The sequence below is a fragment of the Erpetoichthys calabaricus genome, chromosome 13 (assembly GCF_900747795.2).
Source record: "Erpetoichthys calabaricus chromosome 13, fErpCal1.3, whole genome shotgun sequence".
Taxonomy (NCBI): Eukaryota; Metazoa; Chordata; class Cladistia; order Polypteriformes; family Polypteridae; genus Erpetoichthys; species Erpetoichthys calabaricus.
In genome coordinates this window covers 62,486,037-62,508,073 of record NC_041406.2, presented here as the reverse complement: position 1 = coordinate 62,508,073, position 22,037 = coordinate 62,486,037, and the positions used below count along the sequence as shown (strand labels likewise).

The 22,037-nt window shown below is 37.6% G+C and overlaps 1 protein-coding gene across 5 annotated transcripts in view; it reads left to right on the top strand.

Moving 5' to 3' along the window:
• LOC114663371 (cytoplasmic dynein 1 intermediate chain 1) overlaps positions 1-22,037 on the top strand; it is a 468,822-nt gene that overhangs the window by 72,870 nt on the left and 373,915 nt on the right. For 3 of the 5 annotated variants that reach the window (XM_051935823.1, XM_028817057.2, XM_051935824.1), the window contains one exon: positions 15,407-15,466. The exons of the other annotated variants lie outside the window; for them this stretch is intronic. In XM_051935823.1, the coding sequence (XP_051791783.1) occupies positions 15,407-15,466 (60 nt within the window). The remainder of the gene's footprint in view (positions 1-15,406; positions 15,467-22,037) is intronic. 5 annotated transcript variants of the gene reach the window in all.

Below are 22,037 nucleotides of genomic sequence, written 5' to 3'. Positions count from 1 at the left end.
AATTATTAATGATTCTAATATTTTTTCCAATAAATAAATAAATATCATTATCAGTTGTCTTGAGTGACCTTCCTAAATGAACTGTGTTCTCCAGGGGATGCTGGTGGTCTCAGTAAGGTGTTAACAGAATCTCTCATTATCACCTTGCCAATTTGAATTAACCTGAAGCCGTAACTGTGTTTAGTTATGATCTTATCCTGTTCTTTTTTTTGTGGTCTTCTAAGAAAAAATTGTGCATGTGTATATATGTGTGTATATATATATATATATATATATATATATATATATATATATATATATATATATATATATAGCCAAAATATTTTAAAAAGTTGATTTTTTTTGAGGTTTTATTAAAAAAAAAAAAAAACTCTACTTTAAATAAAACTTTATCCATCTCCACTTTCAGAGCAGTGGATACATGCTTAAGCAATAATAAAGTGAAGTTTCAAAAATCTGTCAGCAGTAGGAAAGTCAATGCAGCCAAATCCCTTGAGGTTACACTTAACCTATGATTGGGTTAATATTGCTTGGCCACTTTTCATTTTACAGTTTACAAAGGGCTGTTGTTCTGCTTTCACTGAAGTTACCAGGGACTCCTTGCCAGTGTAAACTGTTTTCACTGGCTTGAACAAAGAGAACCTTTTTCACATTTTAGCTGTCATGCAGCAACTCTGTGCCATTTGAGTATTATATACAGCACCACATTTATTTACAGCAGCCAGGACAAAACAAATGCAAACTGTCATTCAAAACAGTCGACAATGTACATGTTAGTTACTATTATTGTCTAACTTTGATTGCATTAAATAGGAAAAAAAACTGTAGATTTTATGTTTTTCCACATATCTAGAGAAAAGCCAAGCAAAATGACACCTTTTATTGGCTAACTAGAAAGATTACAATATGCAAGCTTTCGAGGCAACTCAGGCCCCTTCTTCAGGCAAGATGTAAAATTGTGCATGTGTATATATGTGTGTATATATATATATATATATATATATATATATATATATATATATATATATATATATATATATATAGCCAAAATATTTTAAAAAGTTGATTTTTTTTGAGGTTTTATTAAAAAAAAAAAAAAACTCTACTTTAAATAAAACTTTATCCATCTCCACTTTCAGAGCAGTGGATACATGCTTAAGCATTACATCTTGCCTGAAGAAGGGGCCTGAGTTGCCTCGAAAGCTTGCATATTGTAATCTTTCTAGTTAGCCAATAAAAGGTGTCATTTTGCTTGGCTTTTCTCTACATTCATAATGGCTAACACGGTACAACACCCTAGTACTCCACATATCTAGTATATGCAAAAGTATAATCCATTCCAAGTGACACTATTAAAGTGTATTTTGCTTAAACAGCAACATTTATTTCTTTAGCACATTTTCATAGAAAAGTGTAGGTCACAGTGCTCTCAAAGATGTCAAAGTAGTTATATACAAAGAAAAACAAATTAAAATTAGATAAGAATAATGCATAAATAGTATACAAACAATAAATCATGCACACTTACATAAGACAGACATATAATTAGGAGAAATAGTTATTTATTATATAGAATTGCCTTTTTAAGTTTTTAAATGACAGGTGATAGGGTGGACAGACAAAATAATAATAATTAAAAAAAAAAAAAAAAACTCCAGTTAAGAGAAAAAAATAAAATCTCTAGGGATTCCAGGCCAAAAGACCACCCAGCCCCCAATGGGCATTCTGCCTAACATAAATGTTCTTAAGTAGTTCTTTATTGTTTTTTTTATGGCTTCATCTTAGAGGATTCGACACAGTTGGTCTCATACCAGATTGGGATATTTGCTTTCATTCAAACATCACAGGCGGCTGCAAAAGACTTTGATCAGGTGGTGGTGGTGGCACAGAACATCACCGCAGAAGAACTGGAAAAGAAAACATAGAAAAGTAAAGATTTATAAAGACTGCAGATTCAATGAAGAGTACAATATTTGTATGCACATCTAATTTATTAATTAAATAATTAACCTATCTGAGATTCATCCTAGTTATCTAAAAAGACAGGAGACACAAAACAAGCAAGACCTTTCATTGAAAAGCTGAAAACCAAATGTTTGTTTAACTTAAATCCTACTGATACATCACTTGCATAATAATTTGGAACACAGTGTAAAGTCATTTCTAATGGACACAGGTAACTACTGCTAAAGCTGGTGAGATGTGCTCAGATTTTCTTTTTCTTTGGCTAAGATTCTTGCTGCAGCATTCTAGAATAACTACAACTTTTGACATTTTTCTTAGGTAGACCAGTTAGGAGTGCATTACAGTAATCTACCCAAATAAAAACAAAAGTATGAATTAGTCTGATGTTATATGAGGTCTAAATTATGTTCTTTAAATGTAAAAATGCAGCCTTAATAGTATAGTTAAGGGGTTCCCTCCTAATTGTTTATTGGGCAAATAATGTAGTTTATTTGTACCACAACACACGTGTTTTGTACTTAGAAGAATAGGTTGGACATGAGGTAGTAATGTTATGAAGAATTATAAATCACATTTACAGTACATCTAAGCCGATCACTGAGTTCATATATCTTTATTAAAAATGTGTCTACACCCTTCAAAACAAAGTGAATGATTTCGTATCCAAAGAGGTAACTGACCCTTAAACCTTAGGGCTCGTTTATACTTCACGCTCAAAACACGTACACGCTGGCATCATGGCTGCCACGTGTTCTCAGCGTTCATTTGATGCGTGCTCTGTGCAGGTCCTCAGAAATTAACGCGACGCGTGCGCGAGTTGCAGTACCAGCAAAAAGTCGGGGGGCGCAGTGTGCTAAAATTTGGAATGTGACGTCAGAGTCTCTGTTTACTATCTACATGTGACAGAAAGCTTTGTGGATCCTACAAGATCGGTGTGCGCGTCTTTGATGTTTGATGAATTGTTCGATGTGGTGAAGCAAAATGCTGACATACAGATGTATTCTTGGTGCTTTTATATTCAAGCGTCACATATTCCCGATCGTAATGACACGATACATTTTAAAAGTCTCACATACCAACTTCTGTGCCGTCTTTTTTTTCTAGGGCTTCCATCCGGTCCTGACAGCAGCAGATTGCCAGCTATAGATCGCCACATCGATCACATTAAATGTGTGATATTCTAACTCTTTGCACATTTAGAATCCTTAGATTTATACTTGATATCACTTTCATGATGAAATGCCTTAAAGTATGTATGTTACATGTTACAGATAAATCGGTAATTTCGTTTAAATAATGAATACTGTTAATAATTACACACATAGGGGTTACACGGTGGTGGAGCGTTAGTGCTGCTGTCTTGCAGTGAGTCACGTCACTGATATTCCCTGCCTGGAGTTTACATGTTTTCCTGCTGGGTTTCCTCAGTGTGCTTCGGTTTCCTTCCAAAGATATGTAGATTTGGTTACACAAAAATTCCGCTAGTGTATGTGAGTGCTTGTATTCACCTTGCGATGAGCTGATGCCTTGTCCAGGGATAGTTTCTGCCTTGTGCCCAATGCTAGTTGAAATGGACAAATCCCTGGACTGATGGATTTAATCATTAAACATCCTTTTCAGAGATATTGTGGTAAGGTGTCATCGGAATTTAATGGGTGTTCCAGGCAATTCACAACACAGCGAAGCCAAACCTGTTCTCACCGTGATAATATCTTGCACTGCCACCTAGTGGATTCCTCCAGATTTACACAAAGTACGTGCTCAAGTATAAACACTACAACGCTTGCATAGCAGGAGCATCCACTGCAGCATGCGTCGCGTCGTGTGAAGTATAAATCCGGCCTTAGAGGTAATCTGTTATCATGGATAAGGTACTGGACTTAAATCCTCCAACCTCTGCTGGTTTAATCCCTGAACACCTCTTTGTAGGATGTGGAAAAGAGATCTAATCTGATTGTACTGCAACTGTGTAAAACATCTAACTTCTCCCATCTGGTAAATCACTTTTAGCCATTATATACAATAGTAGTAACTCATGCAGTACATTTCAACAAAACTAGTTTTTCCACCCTTTCATATTGCTCTTGTCCCCACTGTTATTTTAATTGGCTAACTGCATTCACTAAAGCAGCTTTGTGACATTGGACACCTCATTCTAACTCAAGAGAAAATAAATAAAATAATTAAGAGCAATAAAATAATATTTTAATATAATAAAATGATAAAGGTAATTTTTTTTTGCATACTTTAATTAATGGTGTTGGGGTTCTATACAAAATTCTTCTGTATAAAGTGCTCACAAGTAGCAACATATTTATTTTTCCTAAATATGTAGTATTAGTTTTGTACATGCAAGGTATTGTTAGCTTAATGCTTGTAGCATTGTGTTCATGTGTTATGTCTTGTAGGACAGGAAGGAAGAAATTCATTGTACCTATAGTGGACAATTAGGGCAATAAACCAATGTACAAAATATATATGTAACTTTAATTCTGATATTTATTAAGCACTATGTTGTTAACTGCATGACACAGTTGCACAGTGGCTGCCATTCTTTCCAGACTGTCACTAGCAAAGAATCACTCGGGGCTCCCTATATAATGTGAAGTTCATCTGGGGCCTCATGTATGAACTGAGCAGTAAGTACAAAAATGTTGTGTATGTCCATTTCCATGCACACTGCAAGATGTATAAAAGTTAAACTGTGTAAAGCCACACACATTTTCATGACAACCTTGCACCATGTGTACACAAGTTTGTTTATTTTAGCAAACTGGCAGCACCCAGCGTCAAAGCAATGCTACTGTTTCTGTGTTGTTTCTCTTTTTCATATTCACATCCATGACACGGGATTTATCAAATACACTAATTAATTGTATATCATTTACAAATTTAAGGCACTTGATTGTAGTTTTTCTTTAACATTATTATGGTGCACAAAAAGACCAAACAATTCCAAATACCTTAGATGCTTTAACGTTGTTAGAAGACATCACACATGGAAAAATCAGAAGAGAGCGCATACTTATAGATGATGATGACTGTCTTCTAAGTTGACTTCGACTTCCAAGAGCTATCCTCTTGGAGCTGTGTGCTGAACTGGTGCCGGCTTTACAAAGGCAGACTTTGAGGAATTGTGCTCTACCTGCTCATTTGCAAGTTCTGTCCACTCTCGGGTTTTTAACCAAAGGAGCTTTTCAGCATGAACTTGCTGACAATCAGGTATTTCACAAGCATCACTGAGTTACGGCATGCCAGCTGTATGGGATGGTATTATCTATCCTCCAGATATGCAAGAATTCCTTACAATGTGGTTAAACTGGCAACATTCAAAACACAATTTGCATCAACATATGGTTTTCCAAATGTAATCGGAGCAATCAACTACACGCAAATTACTATTGCAACAACGCTGGACAAGTTACATCAGCCAGGGATGAATCACCAAAAGAATGAGCTGGCATTACATTATCTATGACAGAAGAGCCTATAAAAATGGCAACTCTGCAGAGTCACAGGTGCTTTTTCCAACTAGTGCAGCAAAAGGCAAGCAGTCCTTTTAAGGATAGCGAGACAGCTCAAAGAGCCACCTAAAGAGCAGAGAATCTGTCCGTTGTGGTGCCTGGTGCTGACTCTACACTATAAATATTCCTTCAGAGAATGAATTTCCTTATGTATATAGAAAGCATTTCAAGTCTATTAATGTGCTGCTGTATAGTGGACAGAAAGTGTGGTACATAATGTGGCACATGATAGTGCCTTGCCCATACCTGAACAGATGTGGTATGATGAACCTGACCCTGACCCACCAAATGATCAGCCAAATCAGACAACGTTACAACTCCATTTGAATGTAGTTAGCAGAATGTAAGAACAGGTAATCAGATGTTACATTTATTTTTTTAACCAATTCATTTAATTTGTGGTCAGCAGCACATGGCACAGCTCTTACATTCCTTAGTTCGTTGGCCACATCTCTTAGAGCATCCAATTTTGCATTTTGTGGCTCCACAATAGCGGCCGTCAGCACACAGCCAGATGGTTGCCCAGCGGTTTCTGAGGCAGAGGTGTGTGTGTAGCCAGCGCTCGAAGATGTGCTGGGCACAGCAGCACCATCACCGCCTGGAGTCGTGTCCTTGGCACGGGGATCAGCTTTTGTAATATTGTCTGAAACAGAATAAAGAGATGGTGGGCTGCAACTCGCCTTTTCACATCGACTTTGATATCTGACCACTTCTTTTTTTATTTCTGAACTTGAAGTTTCAAGTGTCTCTGCCATACTGTATCACTCCATCAACTTCCTTTTGTTGCCTTTACCACTGCTTAAGCCAACAAATAGTACGTTTTTCCCTGACTCCACTTTGAATTCGTTGAAATTCTTCTTTTGCTTTTGTCAGTGTCTTTTAACAAAAAATGAAGGGAAGGGGCAATTTATATTCATTTGCATATTCAAATATGCAAAATTCTGGGGGGAGTTCTGGGCAGGGCCGTAGGCATGTGCACATACAGTGGAACCTCAGTTCACGACCATAATTCATTCCAAACCTCTGGTCGTAAACCGATTTGGTCGTGAACCGAAGCAGTTTCCCCCCATAGGATTGTACATAAATAGAATTAATCCGTTCCAGACCGTACAAACTGTATGTAAATATATTTTTTAAAGATTTTTAAGCACAAATATAGTTAATTACACCATAGAATTCACAGTGTAATAGTAAACTAATGTAAAAACATTCAATAACACTGACAGAAACACCAGGCTCCCTGCTCAGCTGCACGCGCAGGCTCTCTCTCTCTCTCTCAGCAGCACACGAGCCCTCTCTCTCTCTCTCTCTCTCTCTCTCTCTCTCTCTCACTCAGCAGCACGCGAGCCTCCTCTCTCTCTGTAACATTGTAGCAGTTCGCGCTATAGCCTTACAACCCGATCGCTGTATAAACACTTTTTTTAAATGAGTTTTAAGCACAGGGGGAAAAAAGGAACATTTGAACAAATCTGAACTTTATTTAAAAGCCAACCAAGAAAGTAACATTACAGGAGTTCACGCTAATAGCATTACAACCCGATCGCTGTAAACACTCTTTTTAAATGAGTTTTAAGCACAAGGAAAAAAATAAACATTTGAAAAAAGAGAAAAGTAACATTGCAACACTTTCTTCTCACCACTCTTCACTTGCTTAGAAGCCATGGTTAACTGCAAAAGCACACGAAATACTGTAGAGCACAAAGAGTTAACAGGTAAAGCACGCACGTCTGACTGAGAACAATGAACAGGGAGAGGCTGAACACGTGCTTAAATACAGTAATCGGCGTGTACGAACCGGAAGGGAAATGAAACAGAGCACAAAGACTTAACAGCGAAAGCACGCACACACCCACGTGCAAGCACGCACGTCTGACCGAGAACAATGCAACACGTGCGGAAATCATCGGTGCGCACAAATCAAAGGGGAAACTGGCTTGTTGATATACCGAGTGTGTGGTCGTGAACCGAGGCAAAAGTTTGGCGAACTTTTTGGTCGTAAACCAAGTTGTACGTGTACCGAGACGTTCGTGAACCGAGGTTCCACTGTACATTAAATTTCACATTCATTGGGATTTTTAAAAGGAAAGTGCATGGAACTTGGCATACTCAGTTTTATGCACCTGGATTTTTTTGTTTATAAATCCTAATTGACTACCACCCAAACAACAGAGCCCCATCTTGAATAGTCCTCCGCATAAGATAAAACAACAAGTAAAATGAAAAGGATGAGTAGAGCTCTTTTATGTTTGTTTTTGGATTACATTAATACAGTAAGTTCTTGATAAGTACAGAAAAAAAGGTTCTGAAAAGACCCTGGTAAAGAGTGTTTGACTTTTACCAATTTGAGATGGTGGATTGGGATTATTCCATTTGAGTAGAAAAAAAAATCTTTATGCAAGTAAGGTGATATAGGCTATTAAAACTGATTTTTCACAGCACACATTTATTCCATCTGGTATTACTCCAAATACTGCTGTTAATGCATTAGGAGTTATTTTAAATGCAAGGCTGTCCAAAAGACAGACAGACATTTGGCTAAGGTGTAGGAATGCAGGCACTTGATGACATTGCTCATATGATGGATCTAGCTGTGGGTACATTTTTAAAAATTTCTATGTTATGAATGAGCAATTTTAACTTGAATCTACTAGTTGTAATAAAAGGCTTGCTGGGGAGGTTGTGCAAAGCAGGAACCACTTATATTGTAGTTGGGGTTCCAGGGCATCTCATGACACACTCAATCACAGACGTTTGAAACCAGCATTTTGGAACTTTGAGGCATCAGTGTTAATGACTGCCGCATACGTATTTTACTGGTCACACTTTGCATGATCTTATTGGTTCCAGTTGGAATTCTTGGTATCCATTGATCAAGCCATCCATCCATTTATCCATTGTTTCTTTTAAATACTGTTGACGTCACTCTTTGATCTGCCTTGATGTAAGATATAGGAAACTATTTCTGTTTTTCTGCAGGCATCATATACTATTATGCTGCTATAACAACATCTCATCTCAAATAACCAATAACCAATATACAAGCAAGATTTTTACAACATCCTGGCTCTGGATTACTTATGACCCCCCCCCCCCCCCCCCCAACCAACCACAACCTGTTCATACGCACTGAAATAATCTTTGTTCATTTCCCCTTAGAGCAGAACTATACATGTGCCTGTCATATTACTATTTACAGTAGAAGTTTTAGATGTTTCAGGATATTTCTGAACTTAAATCAGCAGCTTGTGTCAGGAATCAACCCTGGAATGTGGGCCTCAGTTTTTTTGGTTACAGTTAACACTCACTGATACCAACTTACTGAAACAAACACACAGAATGTGACCAGACCAGGAGTTAAGCTTGAACCCATGAAGCTGTGTGGCAGGGACATTAGCTGCTGTACTACAGTATTATCTAATTTCTAAATTATACCTGTAGTAAATACCAAAATTAAAATAATAGTTTATATACTGTATACTGTAGGATTCTCTTCCTGAATTGCCTGAAACAGTCTTGTTAAATTTATTTCTGTTTGTCCTCAGAAGAAAAAAAAACACTTGCAGATGGTGCTACCAGTTTTAAGCAAGTAATGCATTTATAACTAATGGCAAAAATTCAACTAATTTGCAAGATAACTCAATACCTTTGTAAATAAAAAATCAAATATTACTAAAATAATGCAAAACATTTTTTGAGTGGCAGGGATAGGCATCCATACATTTACATTCATCAGTAGTAATTGTAGATCATCATCACTGATTTAACTACCATTTTTCTGGGCTTATCCAATTAAATTGGCTTTTTCCTCCACTCTATGGTCCCAGGCATCCTTTGGGTGCTAAAGAGCATCTTGACATTCCACAGTGACAGTAGAATAATGTTTTGTGGTCTGATGAAACTAAGGTAGCATTGTTCAGGAAAAATAGGCAGTAGTATGAAAGGTGCAAAAAGGGCACAGCATACCAACATGAAAACATCATCTCAACAGTATAGTACAGTGTGGGGAGCATCATGATTTGGGGTTATTTTACTGACATGGACAGCTCGGCATCATCAAGGGAGAAATGAATTCCCAAGTATATCAAGGTATCCTATAGGGTAATGTCAGGCTGGCTGTCCACTAGTAGAAGCTTGGTAGAAGTTTGGTGATGCAGCAGAACATGACCCTAAACATCAGAGAAAATCTGCTACAGAATAGCTTCAGAAAAATAAAAGCCACCTTTTGGAATTTCTCAGGCAAATCACAGACCCTAAGATAACAGAGGTGATGTGCAATGACTTCAAGAGAACTATTCACATCAGACAATCCAAGAAAATTGCTGATCTGTAACAAAGAATGGTCTATTATTCCTTCAGAATGTAGTACAGGACTGAAACAACTAGAAGTGCTTGTTAGAGGTTATTGATGTCAAAGGAGGTTTAACCAGTTATTGAATTCAAGAGTTCATTTACTTTTTCAATTGTACACCATGAATGTTTGATTACAAAGATTGTAATTCTTTTGTATTAGCTTTCACTTATTGTGTTTGTCTATACCTGTGGCTTAAATTAAGATCAGATCACATTTTATATAATGCAGAAAACCAGGACATTTCAAAAGGTTCACTTAATTTTTCTTTCCATTGTAGCACCAAGACAAGATGGCAAAAGAGCAATTTGTTTACAAGACCATGTTAAATAAACTACAGATATGGTCTTAAGAATCCAAAGTAAATCCAATACAGGTGTTTCATATGAGAGGTGCAATGTCTTTTGAATTCCTTAGACCATTGAACGTCAGTAGACTTGGGACAGCTTCTCCTTAGAAGTAAAGAAATCCTTTTTAGCGCACTTGCAGAAAGGAGAGGTAGTTCAATAGTGGGCCTTGGCTGCTTGGAGGTACAGTACATGCTGAGAGATATGGGATTTGTGATAGTAAGTTGCTGAACCAAGCTGTGGTCATTTGATCAGGTTTTATCTGAACTGACAATCATTTCGTATTGCTAAAGATCAGAAGTAAAATGTGCTATTACATTCTTAGAGTATCATTCAAATAACTCTATCTCAGGGATCTTCACTCAGGGTTCTGGAGGGCCGTAGTGGTGGAAGGTTTTCTATCCAACTACCACTTTCTTAATTAGAAGACATCCATTGCTGATGAAACTTGGTATTTAATTATATTGGTTGTTAGTGCTTTCATTCATCCAAGTCTAATATGAAATACATTTTAGAGTTTTCTGTTCTGAGAAAACTATCCATTTATTTTGCAAACTGGAACAGTTTTGTACTTCATGATCCTTCCCTTTTTTCTTTTATGTATAAATAATTTATTAACACAGATACTTCATGATGCACATTCATCATTGTAAATGGAACTACATTAGCTCTAGAGAAGATGTTGTTTTTTTGTTATTTACATTTCATTATTAACTGGTTGGCTGGTTAAGAAAGCACCAAACAATTAAAACCTAAATGCTGCTGTTTAAAGCTAAAATAGGCAATGAAGGGCTCTAAACTGTAACAAGTGAGCTGACTAAAAGTAAGCCCAAAACACATACTTCTTTAGCAGCAAATACATTGGTTCCAATTAAGAAACTGGTTAAAATAAAACCTGCAGCCACTGTGGCCCTCCAGGACCGTGAGTGAAGATGTTTGCTGTAGAATGTAGTTACAATTTGTCTTGGATGAATGAATGGATAAAGAAGTAATATCATTAAATACCAAGTTTCATTGTCAGCAAATTCTCCCTTCTAATTACAAAACAGGTTGGAACAAAAACCTGTAGCCACTGCAGCCCTCCAGGACCACGTGTGCCCTATATAAGGGGGTTACCAAACTCAGTTACAGGGACCCACTGTGGCTGCAGGTTGTTGTTCCAACCAGATTCACAATCAGAGATAAGAATTGGTCTCATTTAATTAGCAGGACTTTGTTCTGTTCTCTTATTCTGCATCTAGAAAAGCATTTCGAAGTATTTCTATTTTTGCTATAACTTTAAATGATTGGTTTCCATTTGTATTTAATCAGTTTCTACCTTGTTCTTTGTGTGTTTAAACATATCTGCTTTAGTACGTATTTATTAATTAGTATAATCTACAGTTGTATTTTAACTGAGAATTGTTTACTGCATTCTGTGTCTGCACTCAATGAAGAGTGCTATACAAAAAATAAATTGTATTGTAAATACTTAACTCTGTTATTGTTTTCCTATTATTTTGCCCGTTTTTTGTGTAGTTTGCTCTCTTCATTGTATTCTAATAATGACAATTAAAAACAAGCAGAGCAGACACATGGGAAAACAACATAGAAAAATGAAAGGCTGCAAAATCTTCAGTATCAGATCCACAGATTAGTAAATAAATTAAATAACCAAGAATACATGGAAAAGTAGAATGAAAATCAGGACGAAAAATATTGCTAAAAAGTTCAAGTCAAGTTGGGGACCATGCACTGGTACAGTGCGTTGCTGCACCCACTACATGACAAAACAATTCAGGATCCCGGTTGGCAACCCTCCAGGCTGACATGCGGTTCAGTACCATCCTCCGGAAATGACCCTCTATATGTCGCAGCCAGGTGTTACGTGGGCGACCCCTTGGCCTGGTCCAGCCATTCGAGTCCCCAGTAATGAGGACCTTACGAGCTGGATCACTCTCGGGGAAACGCGCCACATGACCGTAGTGCTGTAACTGACACTCCTTCACAATACAAGTAATGTGCCTCATTTGGGACTCCATGAGCAACTGCTCATTCGACACAGTCAAACCAATGGTACCCAAGGATTCTCTGAAGAGACACAGTACCAAAGGAGTCCAGTCTTCATCTCAGGTCACTGGATAGCATCTATGTCTCGCAACCATATAGCAAGACAGGTGGCACCAGGACTCTGAAGACATGGACCTTCGTCCCTTTGCATAGATGTCGGGAGCGCCACACACCCCTGTCCAGCTACCTCATGACCTCCCCATGCTCTCCCAATCCGTCTACTGACTTCATAGGAAGAGTCACCAGAGAAATGAATGTCACTGCCAACGTAAGTAAACCTCTCAACAAGGTTGACACGCTCTCTGCAAACAGACACACTGCTGATGGCTGTGCCCAAGAGGTCATAAAAGGCCTGGATCTTGGTTTTTATCCAGGACACTCGCAAGCCCAGACACTCAGACTCCTCACTCAGTCTCTCAAGCACCCCGATTAGAGCCTCCATTGACTCCACGAAGATCACAGCATCATCAGCAAAGTCCAGATCCGTGAATCTTTCTTCACCAACATATGCCCTTGCCCAACACCCAGTCCGTTCAAACATTGAACAGAGTAGGAGCAAGAACACACCCCTGACGAACCCCAGAATCAACTGAGAAAAACGCAGAGGTTCTGCCCCCACTCTGCACAGCACTCACAGTACCAGTGTACAGGCTGGCCATGATATCCAGCAATCTCGAGGGGATACTGCGAACCCTCAGGATGTCCCACAGGGCAGCTCAGTCAACCAAGTAGAATGCTTTGCAAAAATCGACAGAGGCTACAAAGAAACTCTGCCGATATTCACGTTTGCGCTCCATGAGGACCCTCAGTGCCAGGATGCGGTCGATGGTAGACTTCTTAGGCGTAAAACCAGACTGTTCCGGTCGCTGGTAGATGAGCAAGTGATCACGGATCCTATTGAGGACAACCCTAGCAAGGACCTTACCTGGCACCGAGAGCAGTGTTATCCCCCTGTAGTTGCTGCAATCCTGGCGATCACCCTTCCCTTTCCAGATAGGGACGACAAGTCACATTTTCCAGTCAGTTGGGATGATGCCAGTCTCCCAAATGGAAGCAAAGATTGCTTGAAATGCTAGGACAGCCATACCACCAGCCTGGAGAAGTTCACCCCGGATACCACAGATCTCTGCATCTCTGCAACCCCTCAGCTGGTTCACCACCTGTGCAATCTCAATGAGATTGGGTGGTTCACAGCTAATTGGAGGATCAGTGTCAAAAACTGTGGACCCAGAAATATCCAACGACCTAGCCGGAGGATCAGCTTTGAACAACTACTCAAAAGTAACCAGCCCAGTGGGTCACAACTGCAGTGTCATCCGTAAGGACCGTTCCATCAGCCACCCTGACTGCAACTCTCAGAGAAACAGATTTGGATGTGTGTAATGCTTTGATTCCTTTGTAAGCGGGACATGGGTCGCTAGACCACAGATGGTGTGTCACTTGCTCACAGATTCCTCTAACAAACGCATCCTTATCTGCCCTCAGAGCCCTCGCAGCCGTCCTTCTCAATTCCTAGTACAGACCAGAGTTGCCATTGAGCCGTGCACTGCGACTCCTCTTGATGATATCCAGGGTGCCCTGCGAGATGAAATACTTCCTTCTGGGAACACCGGTAACACCAACACAACCCTCAGCAACCTTCATGGTCTTGTCACAGAAGGTCTCCCACATCACATTAGGATTGGCAGTCGTACCCAAATCTGCAAGTTCCTCACACAAACTGCTTGCAAACTCATTAGAAACAGCCTGGTCTTGGGGTCTGGCCAAGTTCAGGCTCATTTTCCTAGTAGGTGGTAACCTACTGGACCTAAGCTGGATCATAAGACTAGCGATAACAAGTCTGTGGTCAGAATTCACAAACTGGGCACTTCTGTAGACCCTGCAGTTTTGCAAGAGTCTCCAGCATCTGCACATGAGGATGTGATCGATCTCCATCGCCGCACCACCAGTATTGGAGTACCAAGTCCAACAAAGTGGTTCTGGGCACTGGAACTAAGATCCAGCGATTCGCAGCTCCTGACCATTTGCAAAGTCAAGGAACATGGAGCCACTTTCACCATGGTCACCAGACCCATGAGGATCTCATAGCCTGCCCTGTCAGTGCCAGTGGCTGCTTTGAAGTCACCCATGACCAGAGGAGTGTCACCTCGTGGGCACCCATCAACCACCTAATTAATAGGCTTGGAGTCCAATTAAAAACAGAAGTTGGTTTGATCAAAACCCTGTAGCTATAGGGGGTCCTCATGTCCGAGTTTGTGAACCATTACTCTGTTACATCTCAAAACCCACTTAACCCAGTCAAGGATCTGGGGGGTTGGAGTTTGAACCCCACAACACAAGCAGCCAGTCCTTCCCAGAGCCTGCTTTCACCTACACGTGGCCAGTTTGGAATCATTAATCCTCCTAACATTTGAGAATGTGATAGAAAAACCAAAGCAGGCGACAGAAAGCTCACACTGTCGTAGGGAGATGATGCAGACTCCACACAGATAATATCTGGTACAGGATTCAAACCTAAGATGCTAGATTCTCACTGTGTCACTCTATAATGACTCTCATACATTTTAAATACATTTATAAAGTACCAGTAGAAGGGCAAGGAAGGCTACAAACCCATTCTCAATGTCTCATATAGACTCTGTAGATGAGATTTTAATTCATACAAAAAACTCACATGTTCAGTGTTATTTGAAACAAGACCACCCAGGGTTTATATTATGGTATTGTGTATTTTAATGTTATGATCTTATCATAGAAAACTACAGTTATTCAATGTCTAGTCAGTTGTGCTATATACAGTATTTCATTAATTCTTTAATCATGAATATTCATCCCTGAATACGGTAGTTTTGCATCCTTGAGCTGCATTAAGCTGATTTCCACAGCACCTCAGAAGTGTGGATTGTCAAATTCAATCAGCCAAAAAATGAATCAAGGGTAATAACAAACTTGTCTTTTATCTATCAGTTCTTTCAGAACAACAAAAAAAAAAATGGATAAGTCCTTGTTTTTTTTGCTTGTTCGCGAAAGCTTATGTTCATTTTGTGCAGAACATTTTCTTTTCACTTTGCATGTTGTTGGTTGACTAATGTGGCCTCTTCTGATTCCAGCTAATAATGTTGCATGTTTTTTCCCCTTCCCGTTGCTGCATGGCTATGCTGATAACCTCGTAGGACCCTGCAGTGGGACACTGACCCTTCTGTTCTACAGCTGCAATCTGACTCTGAACTTGGGTATATATTGTTCAGTTACCTTTGTTGTTTTATGAAATGCTTTATAAAATCCAAGACTTTATGAAAATGGTTCTATGGCATTATTAAAAAATCTAGAGTTAATTATTACTATGTTAGGATTTATTGAACTAAATAAACTACTAGTTTTAATGGAAATGTTAATATTCTTCTTAGCAGTGTTTATAGTCACATTTCCATTGTTTTTTTAAACTGTTGTAGCATTCTATCAGAATGTTTCTTAAAAGAAGTCAAATTAATTGATATTCAGAATAATCAGCACTACCATGTTACTTGCCATCCTGCCTAACAAATATATGGACGGGAATAAACACCAGTGCTTATAAAATAGCAGCTGGCAACAAGAGTCAAGGAAATAAAAGCTCAAACAATACCATTTAGTATTTATTGTATTTAAATTCCCTTTATTTAATAAAGATCTTTTGTTTATTTGTTAGGGTATCTGCCCAATTTTAGGAATTATATAATTTATTGATAATGTGGCCTTTGTTTACTTGTGTTTTTCACCAGTTATTGTATTAAAAATTAAACATTAATGCATGAATGGGGGATGTAGTGCCATTCATTGCAGCAAACCCTCTATAATATAAAAGCAAGAACAAAAGTCCACCAATGTGTCCACCTAAACAGTAAAAGCAATATAGTTGTCTCCAAAACACATCTGTTAGTTTTGCAGCATAAATCTCTATCTGTTCTGGACCCTACTTTTTATTTATTCACTTAAAGCCTTATTCTGGTTTGGCTTGATTCCTCGTCAGAATAATACACCTCATGGTTTAGGCTTTCCCAATGTAACTTTTGTTCCTTTGCACTAATGTCAATCCCATAAGTCCCAGGAATTTTTCCGTGAGCAGGTTTTCTTCAAGTTTGTCAGTAATTTTGCTTTGTCTTCTGGGGTTAGCTCCTGAGGAGTGTTCTCCACCAGACGTGGATAACACCACCATGCTTCACAATAGGGTTGGTGCTCTCAAGATAATCATTTGTGGTGTTAGTCTTCTCTTACAACGAAAGAGCTTAGCAATGATCCCACATAAAATCAGATTAAATCAGAGCACAGAATTTTTAACCATTTGTTTACCCAATCACATGCAGAACAGCAAACTGTGTTCATGTTTTGTTGATGGTTATTTATCAGTAATGGCTTTGACTTTTCTATTCTCCCTTCTAGCAGAGTGTTCTGTAAGGCAGCAGGCAAACGGTGATCTTATATTCCATTCCTCCAGTCTCCGTGGTAAAAGACTGCAACTCCTTTGGAGTTACTATATGTCTTTTCAAGGCTTCCTTTACATCCATTCACACATCTGTATATATTTTTAACATGCTAATTAATTGGGCCAACTCTTGACAGTGTGATAGTCCATCATAGAGCATACCCAGACAGTACATGTACCCATGCCAGGACAGTTTAGACTTGTCTATTAATCAGAAATGCAACCCCGTAGGATGTGACAGAGAAACTGGATAAGCTGGAGAATGCCTAGCAGTTGACACTGGTAGAACACGTAGCCTTCATGGGATTTGTACCCAAAGCTGTGAAAATATGAAGCAGTACTCTTACCTTCTCTGTCACTGTATGCCTTGGAAATGTTCTTATACTTGGTCATTGCTTACACTTATCAATAACCTTTACTGCATCTTTCTAAAGTTATTTATGTTAGGAGCTTGCTAAGCAACATTCAGACTTCCAGAAGTGTGTTTATGAAATCGAAACTCCAGTGATTCAGTTTAATGGTACCCAGGTGGATTCCATTCAGCTCATTAGGTTACTTCTGAACCCAAATTGGTTACACCAGATGACCATATCTGTAATCAGATATTTTCTGTATTATTTAATATAGAAGGTATCTGCGTAATTTTGTTTTCGCTTTTATATCATAGAAGCTTTTTATGTTGCTTAAATGCCAAACATTTAAATTAGATACACTATAATTTTTATAACACAAAGAATGGTGAATACATTTTACATCTCCTGTAAAGTGTAATATATTGTATATGCAGCCGGCTCTCTTATGGGTTTCCTCGTTTATATCAATTCCTCAATGAAGGAGCCCATCTAGAACCTATTTACCTTCTGTTCGTAGCCTTTGTGTAGTCACTGTGCACATGTCCAGGGGCATTTCTTTACATTATCTTGCTCCTCTTCTAAGCTCCAGTCTTAGGTCCTCTCTTCAGAGAGAGGAGTCCACACTGGAACTGTGCTCCCGATTGTCTGCAAAACAACTGCACCTCCGATTTCCACGTAAATCAAGCAACTTCCAGACACAAAGCACAATGACCGCACTTCAATGTATTTTTGTCTCAAGTAAGCATCTTTACATGGTTATTGTGTATAGTGAATGTTATTCACATGCTACATGAAAATGAAAAATTCAGTTTAGAATGCCATAGAAAAGTTTCATAAAGAAAACTAGATTTTAATATGAAAGAAATAAAATGTATGCTTTATTTTTCTACATCTAATTTGCAAATTCATTTAAATTTTAAGGTTTACCAATGGTAGACATAAATTAATGGTTTCTAAAACATATATATTTGTATTTTTTTGTTTAATGTATACAGCATAAATTGTTCTACTAACCCATTCAACTTAATGATACAAGAAATCTTGCAAATGCAAGGAGGCCCTTAAGTCTTTTGTATTATTTAAATTATCCCAGTATTTCATCAAGATGGTTTTTAACGTACATAATGGCATATACTATATTTCTTCCTTAGCTATTCCCATTTTTATATGGGGTCACTATTTCTTTGACTAGAAGTTTCAACGTGATTTTATTGCCAGATGCCTTTTCTGATGCCAACCCTCTGGTGCCATGATAAACAATAAGTTTAATCATGGCGCCAGAGAGTCGTGACGTGTTGTCTTTTGGTCAGACATTCAAGTGAGGATTTCTTTTGTAAGTCGCTTTGGATAAAAGTGCCTGCTTTTCAAATAAAGGTAAATGTAAATGTACTGTACATGAGACAATACTACTACTACAACAACGACAATCTTACCCAGTAGTTTGTTTTGGATTTTCACAATCTTTTATGTGAAATAGCCATCTTGAATTTAGTTTCCCTTATTTCCATCAATTTCTTCAAATTAATGTTTCATATTTCCTTTTTATAGTCATAGATGTACAAACTTAATTTTCTACTCCATCATATCAGTTCTTGTACTGTGGTGTTTGGATGTACCCCGAACAATGCCAAACCTTGGGTAATTTATCATAAAACGTGCTGTTTTGAATGTTTTAATAAAATCTTTCCTCTTAGAATAGATTATTTGGTGTTATTATAGCAACCCTAAACTAAATTACCATACTGTATATTTTGATCTATTATACTAAAGAATGGAAAGAATTTAGAAGTTTTATTGACACAATAGACAAAGTGTGGAAACAATTATTAAATATAATACTAGGATTTAATATATAAAATGGTGAAAATAAATCGGGTAAATTTATGCACACTATGTTATATGAACTAACATCACATTTGGAGTATTGTGTGAAGTTATGGTCCTTCAACTTGGAAAAGACTGAGCAGCACCAGGAGCCGTGCAGAATAAAGTGACCAATCGCATCCTGGGACCAGTGGGCATGTTCTACTCTGAAAGCCTAAACGTATCAAACTTCTTTAATCTTGAGCAGCAAAGCCTGTGTGGGGACCTAATCCAGGTCTTCAAACCTCTTAAAAATATGGATGAAGTTGATTCATTCTGTTAATGAATGAATTGCAGAGTTGTTTTCGCAAATTAATGAAACATGGAAAACGTGTTTCTTCATCCAATCAATTGTGGGAATCTGGAACAAGCTACAAAGTCATGCAGCTAAAGAACAGATCCTGGCAGCTTTTCTACAAATAAATGAGATATTGGGATAATTAAGCAGTAAGCTGACCAGAAAAAAAACTTGATTGTTTAAACAATCTTTTCTTGTTTATACACCTTTTTTATATTCTCGACTATCACTATAATGGTAGTTACATTTCCCAAAAGAAATAGGATGACTACATTTACCCTGTTTCATAGAATTTTATTCTCAATTGATTTCTCTGTTTTGGGTTAAATCAGTATTAATAAAATAAGTGTACATTACAATTAATTATTATCTTTATTTCATCTCTCTCTCTCACACACACATAAAGCATCAGCTTGAATCTAGTGTTTTCTTCAATACTCTTTATTTCAGCCATGAAAGACACGTGGCAGCCACAAAAGCGTCAAAATTGAATCTCATATTTTATGGCTGACAATGTGGACATGCTGTTATTAACACATGGTGAAAAGAAGATGCCTAGAGTTCCACAGAGACATCTTTTCGACCCACATTTCATTGGCTCGGATAGGACAGCTCACCAGGTGTTAGGAATAGCTAGCTCTTGCTTACTTTCCCTGAAATATTTTAAGCAGGGGAGTACTCAAACAATACAAATTACAAAACAGAGAATTTTATTAGTCACTATTCCAGTAATTCATTGATTGGTTTCAGCTTGATTAATTAAATAAGACCGATAATAACACTATTGGTGCAACACAACAGGTGAGGCTCAAATCTTTTTCATCAAGACACACCCCAGTCAGAATATCTGCAAAGTTTATATGAACAAATTGATACATTTATTAAATAATCAAATGAAGCAATCAAAAAAAACTTAATGAAGGAATTAGCAGAAATAAGGCATCTTAATTCTTCAGGTAAGTCACCAAAATAAAAAAAATACACTACAAGAAACAAAGATAAATAAACTAATTAACAAAATAAAGGCTTAAAAAACGAATTAGTTTGGAAAACAAAAAATAATAAAGATATAATTAACCAAAGATACAATACAAAATCCAGTTCTCAAAGTCCAAAACAAGTTAATAATTTGAAATCCAAAAAGTTAATAAATAAAATCAAAATACACCTCTAGTACCTCTATCCAGAGAACAAAAACATTGGCCAAGAACAAAGAAGCCCTTTATCTAAAGCCTCAGGAACAAGGCCATGGCAACTGTAGTCTTTTATAATCCTCTCAGGCGATACCTGTGTGTGATGTGCACACTACATCGTAGTTTTGGTATAAATAACAATTGACCTTTTTTGCCATGTTTTTTAACTTTGATTTTTGGCAGTTGGTTATTCTTAGATGCACATAGTTTTGGTCTTTAAGATAGCAAATCACGTCAGAAGATTGCTTCACATCTCCCAGATATGTTTTTCATTTATTCTTTTCAGCTCAAGCCTTTTTTTCCCCTCAGGGTACACCAATGATGGCCCTACCCCAGCAAAATAAGAATAATGAACAAAATAATGTAGTAGGGGGAAATTACAAGCACAAAACAAAAAATAACTAGGGAGTCGGGGAAAATAAAAAAAATGAAAATAATCAGAAACCAGGGTTCTACTGTAGTCCTAATATTACTGAACTTCATTCAGTGACAAAATAGATGTATACCATGTTTTTGTGACAATTGAGATTTTTAAAAAGATCCTAATGGATCAATTATTTTCATTATGTAGCAGAGATTTCTTTAAAAATGTTTACAGAAGGGAAATCTGATGTAGTCGAATTTGGTGACACTAAAACCCAAAGAATGGTTTGTGCTGGGATTTCTCCCAGCTTATAAACTCCAACTTCAAATAAAGGCCTAGAAATCAAATGAGCCACATCCTACAACTTAAGCAGCAGAATACTGGCCTGTCCAGGCCCAACAAAATGGGACCCTCTTTTAATGTGAAAAACTCAAAAATAGGAGAGGAATCATTAAACCACTTGCCTACAATACTAACCAATAACCCTTGATATTTAAAGAGCGTATCAGCAAAAATGATTTGCCCACACAACAGTAAAGGAAGGGCAAAACATATCCAGATAATGTGCCTAAAAGGCAAACCCAAAAGCAAACAGAGGTAATTTTTGCAAACCAAAGAACAGTATCTTTAAAAAGAAGCAAGATGTCCATAAACCCAAGAATTCTAAACAAATCCAGCTAAAAGATTAGAGTTAACAAATGCTGAAACAGCCCTTTCATGGACTGCTAGCTGTTAAAAAGCTCTAGGAACTGTTCCCTAGCTGCAGCAAGAGGGGCTTAATATACAAAGAAGGAGGTATATTTACAGATATATAAACATAAGAAAAGTAACAAACAAGCAAATGAATACATAGAGTATTCAAAAACAAAATATACAATACCAACAATACAGTAAAGAACACTTTTGCCAAGGATTAACCCCTGGCTGTAATATATCAGGTTTGTCAAAGTTTTAGGGAAACAGCAGGGCTAAATTTGTAAACAAAATGAGCATTTTCTTATAAGTCTTTCTTTTATTATTTAACACTGATCAATGTTAAATGCCAACGGCCATCCTATATAACGTGGCCACCATGATGTCCAGGATCACATGGCATGCACGTTATGTGCTTAGCATTCACATGGCATCATAGCGACCAGATACAAGAAATAACAGTAGACGTGAAATCAAAAAAACACAAAATAACACCCATGCACAAATATACCAAATGGTGGTGGCCATGGTAAACAAAGACATATAAAAGTGTGATGAAATGACATCACTAAAAGAAC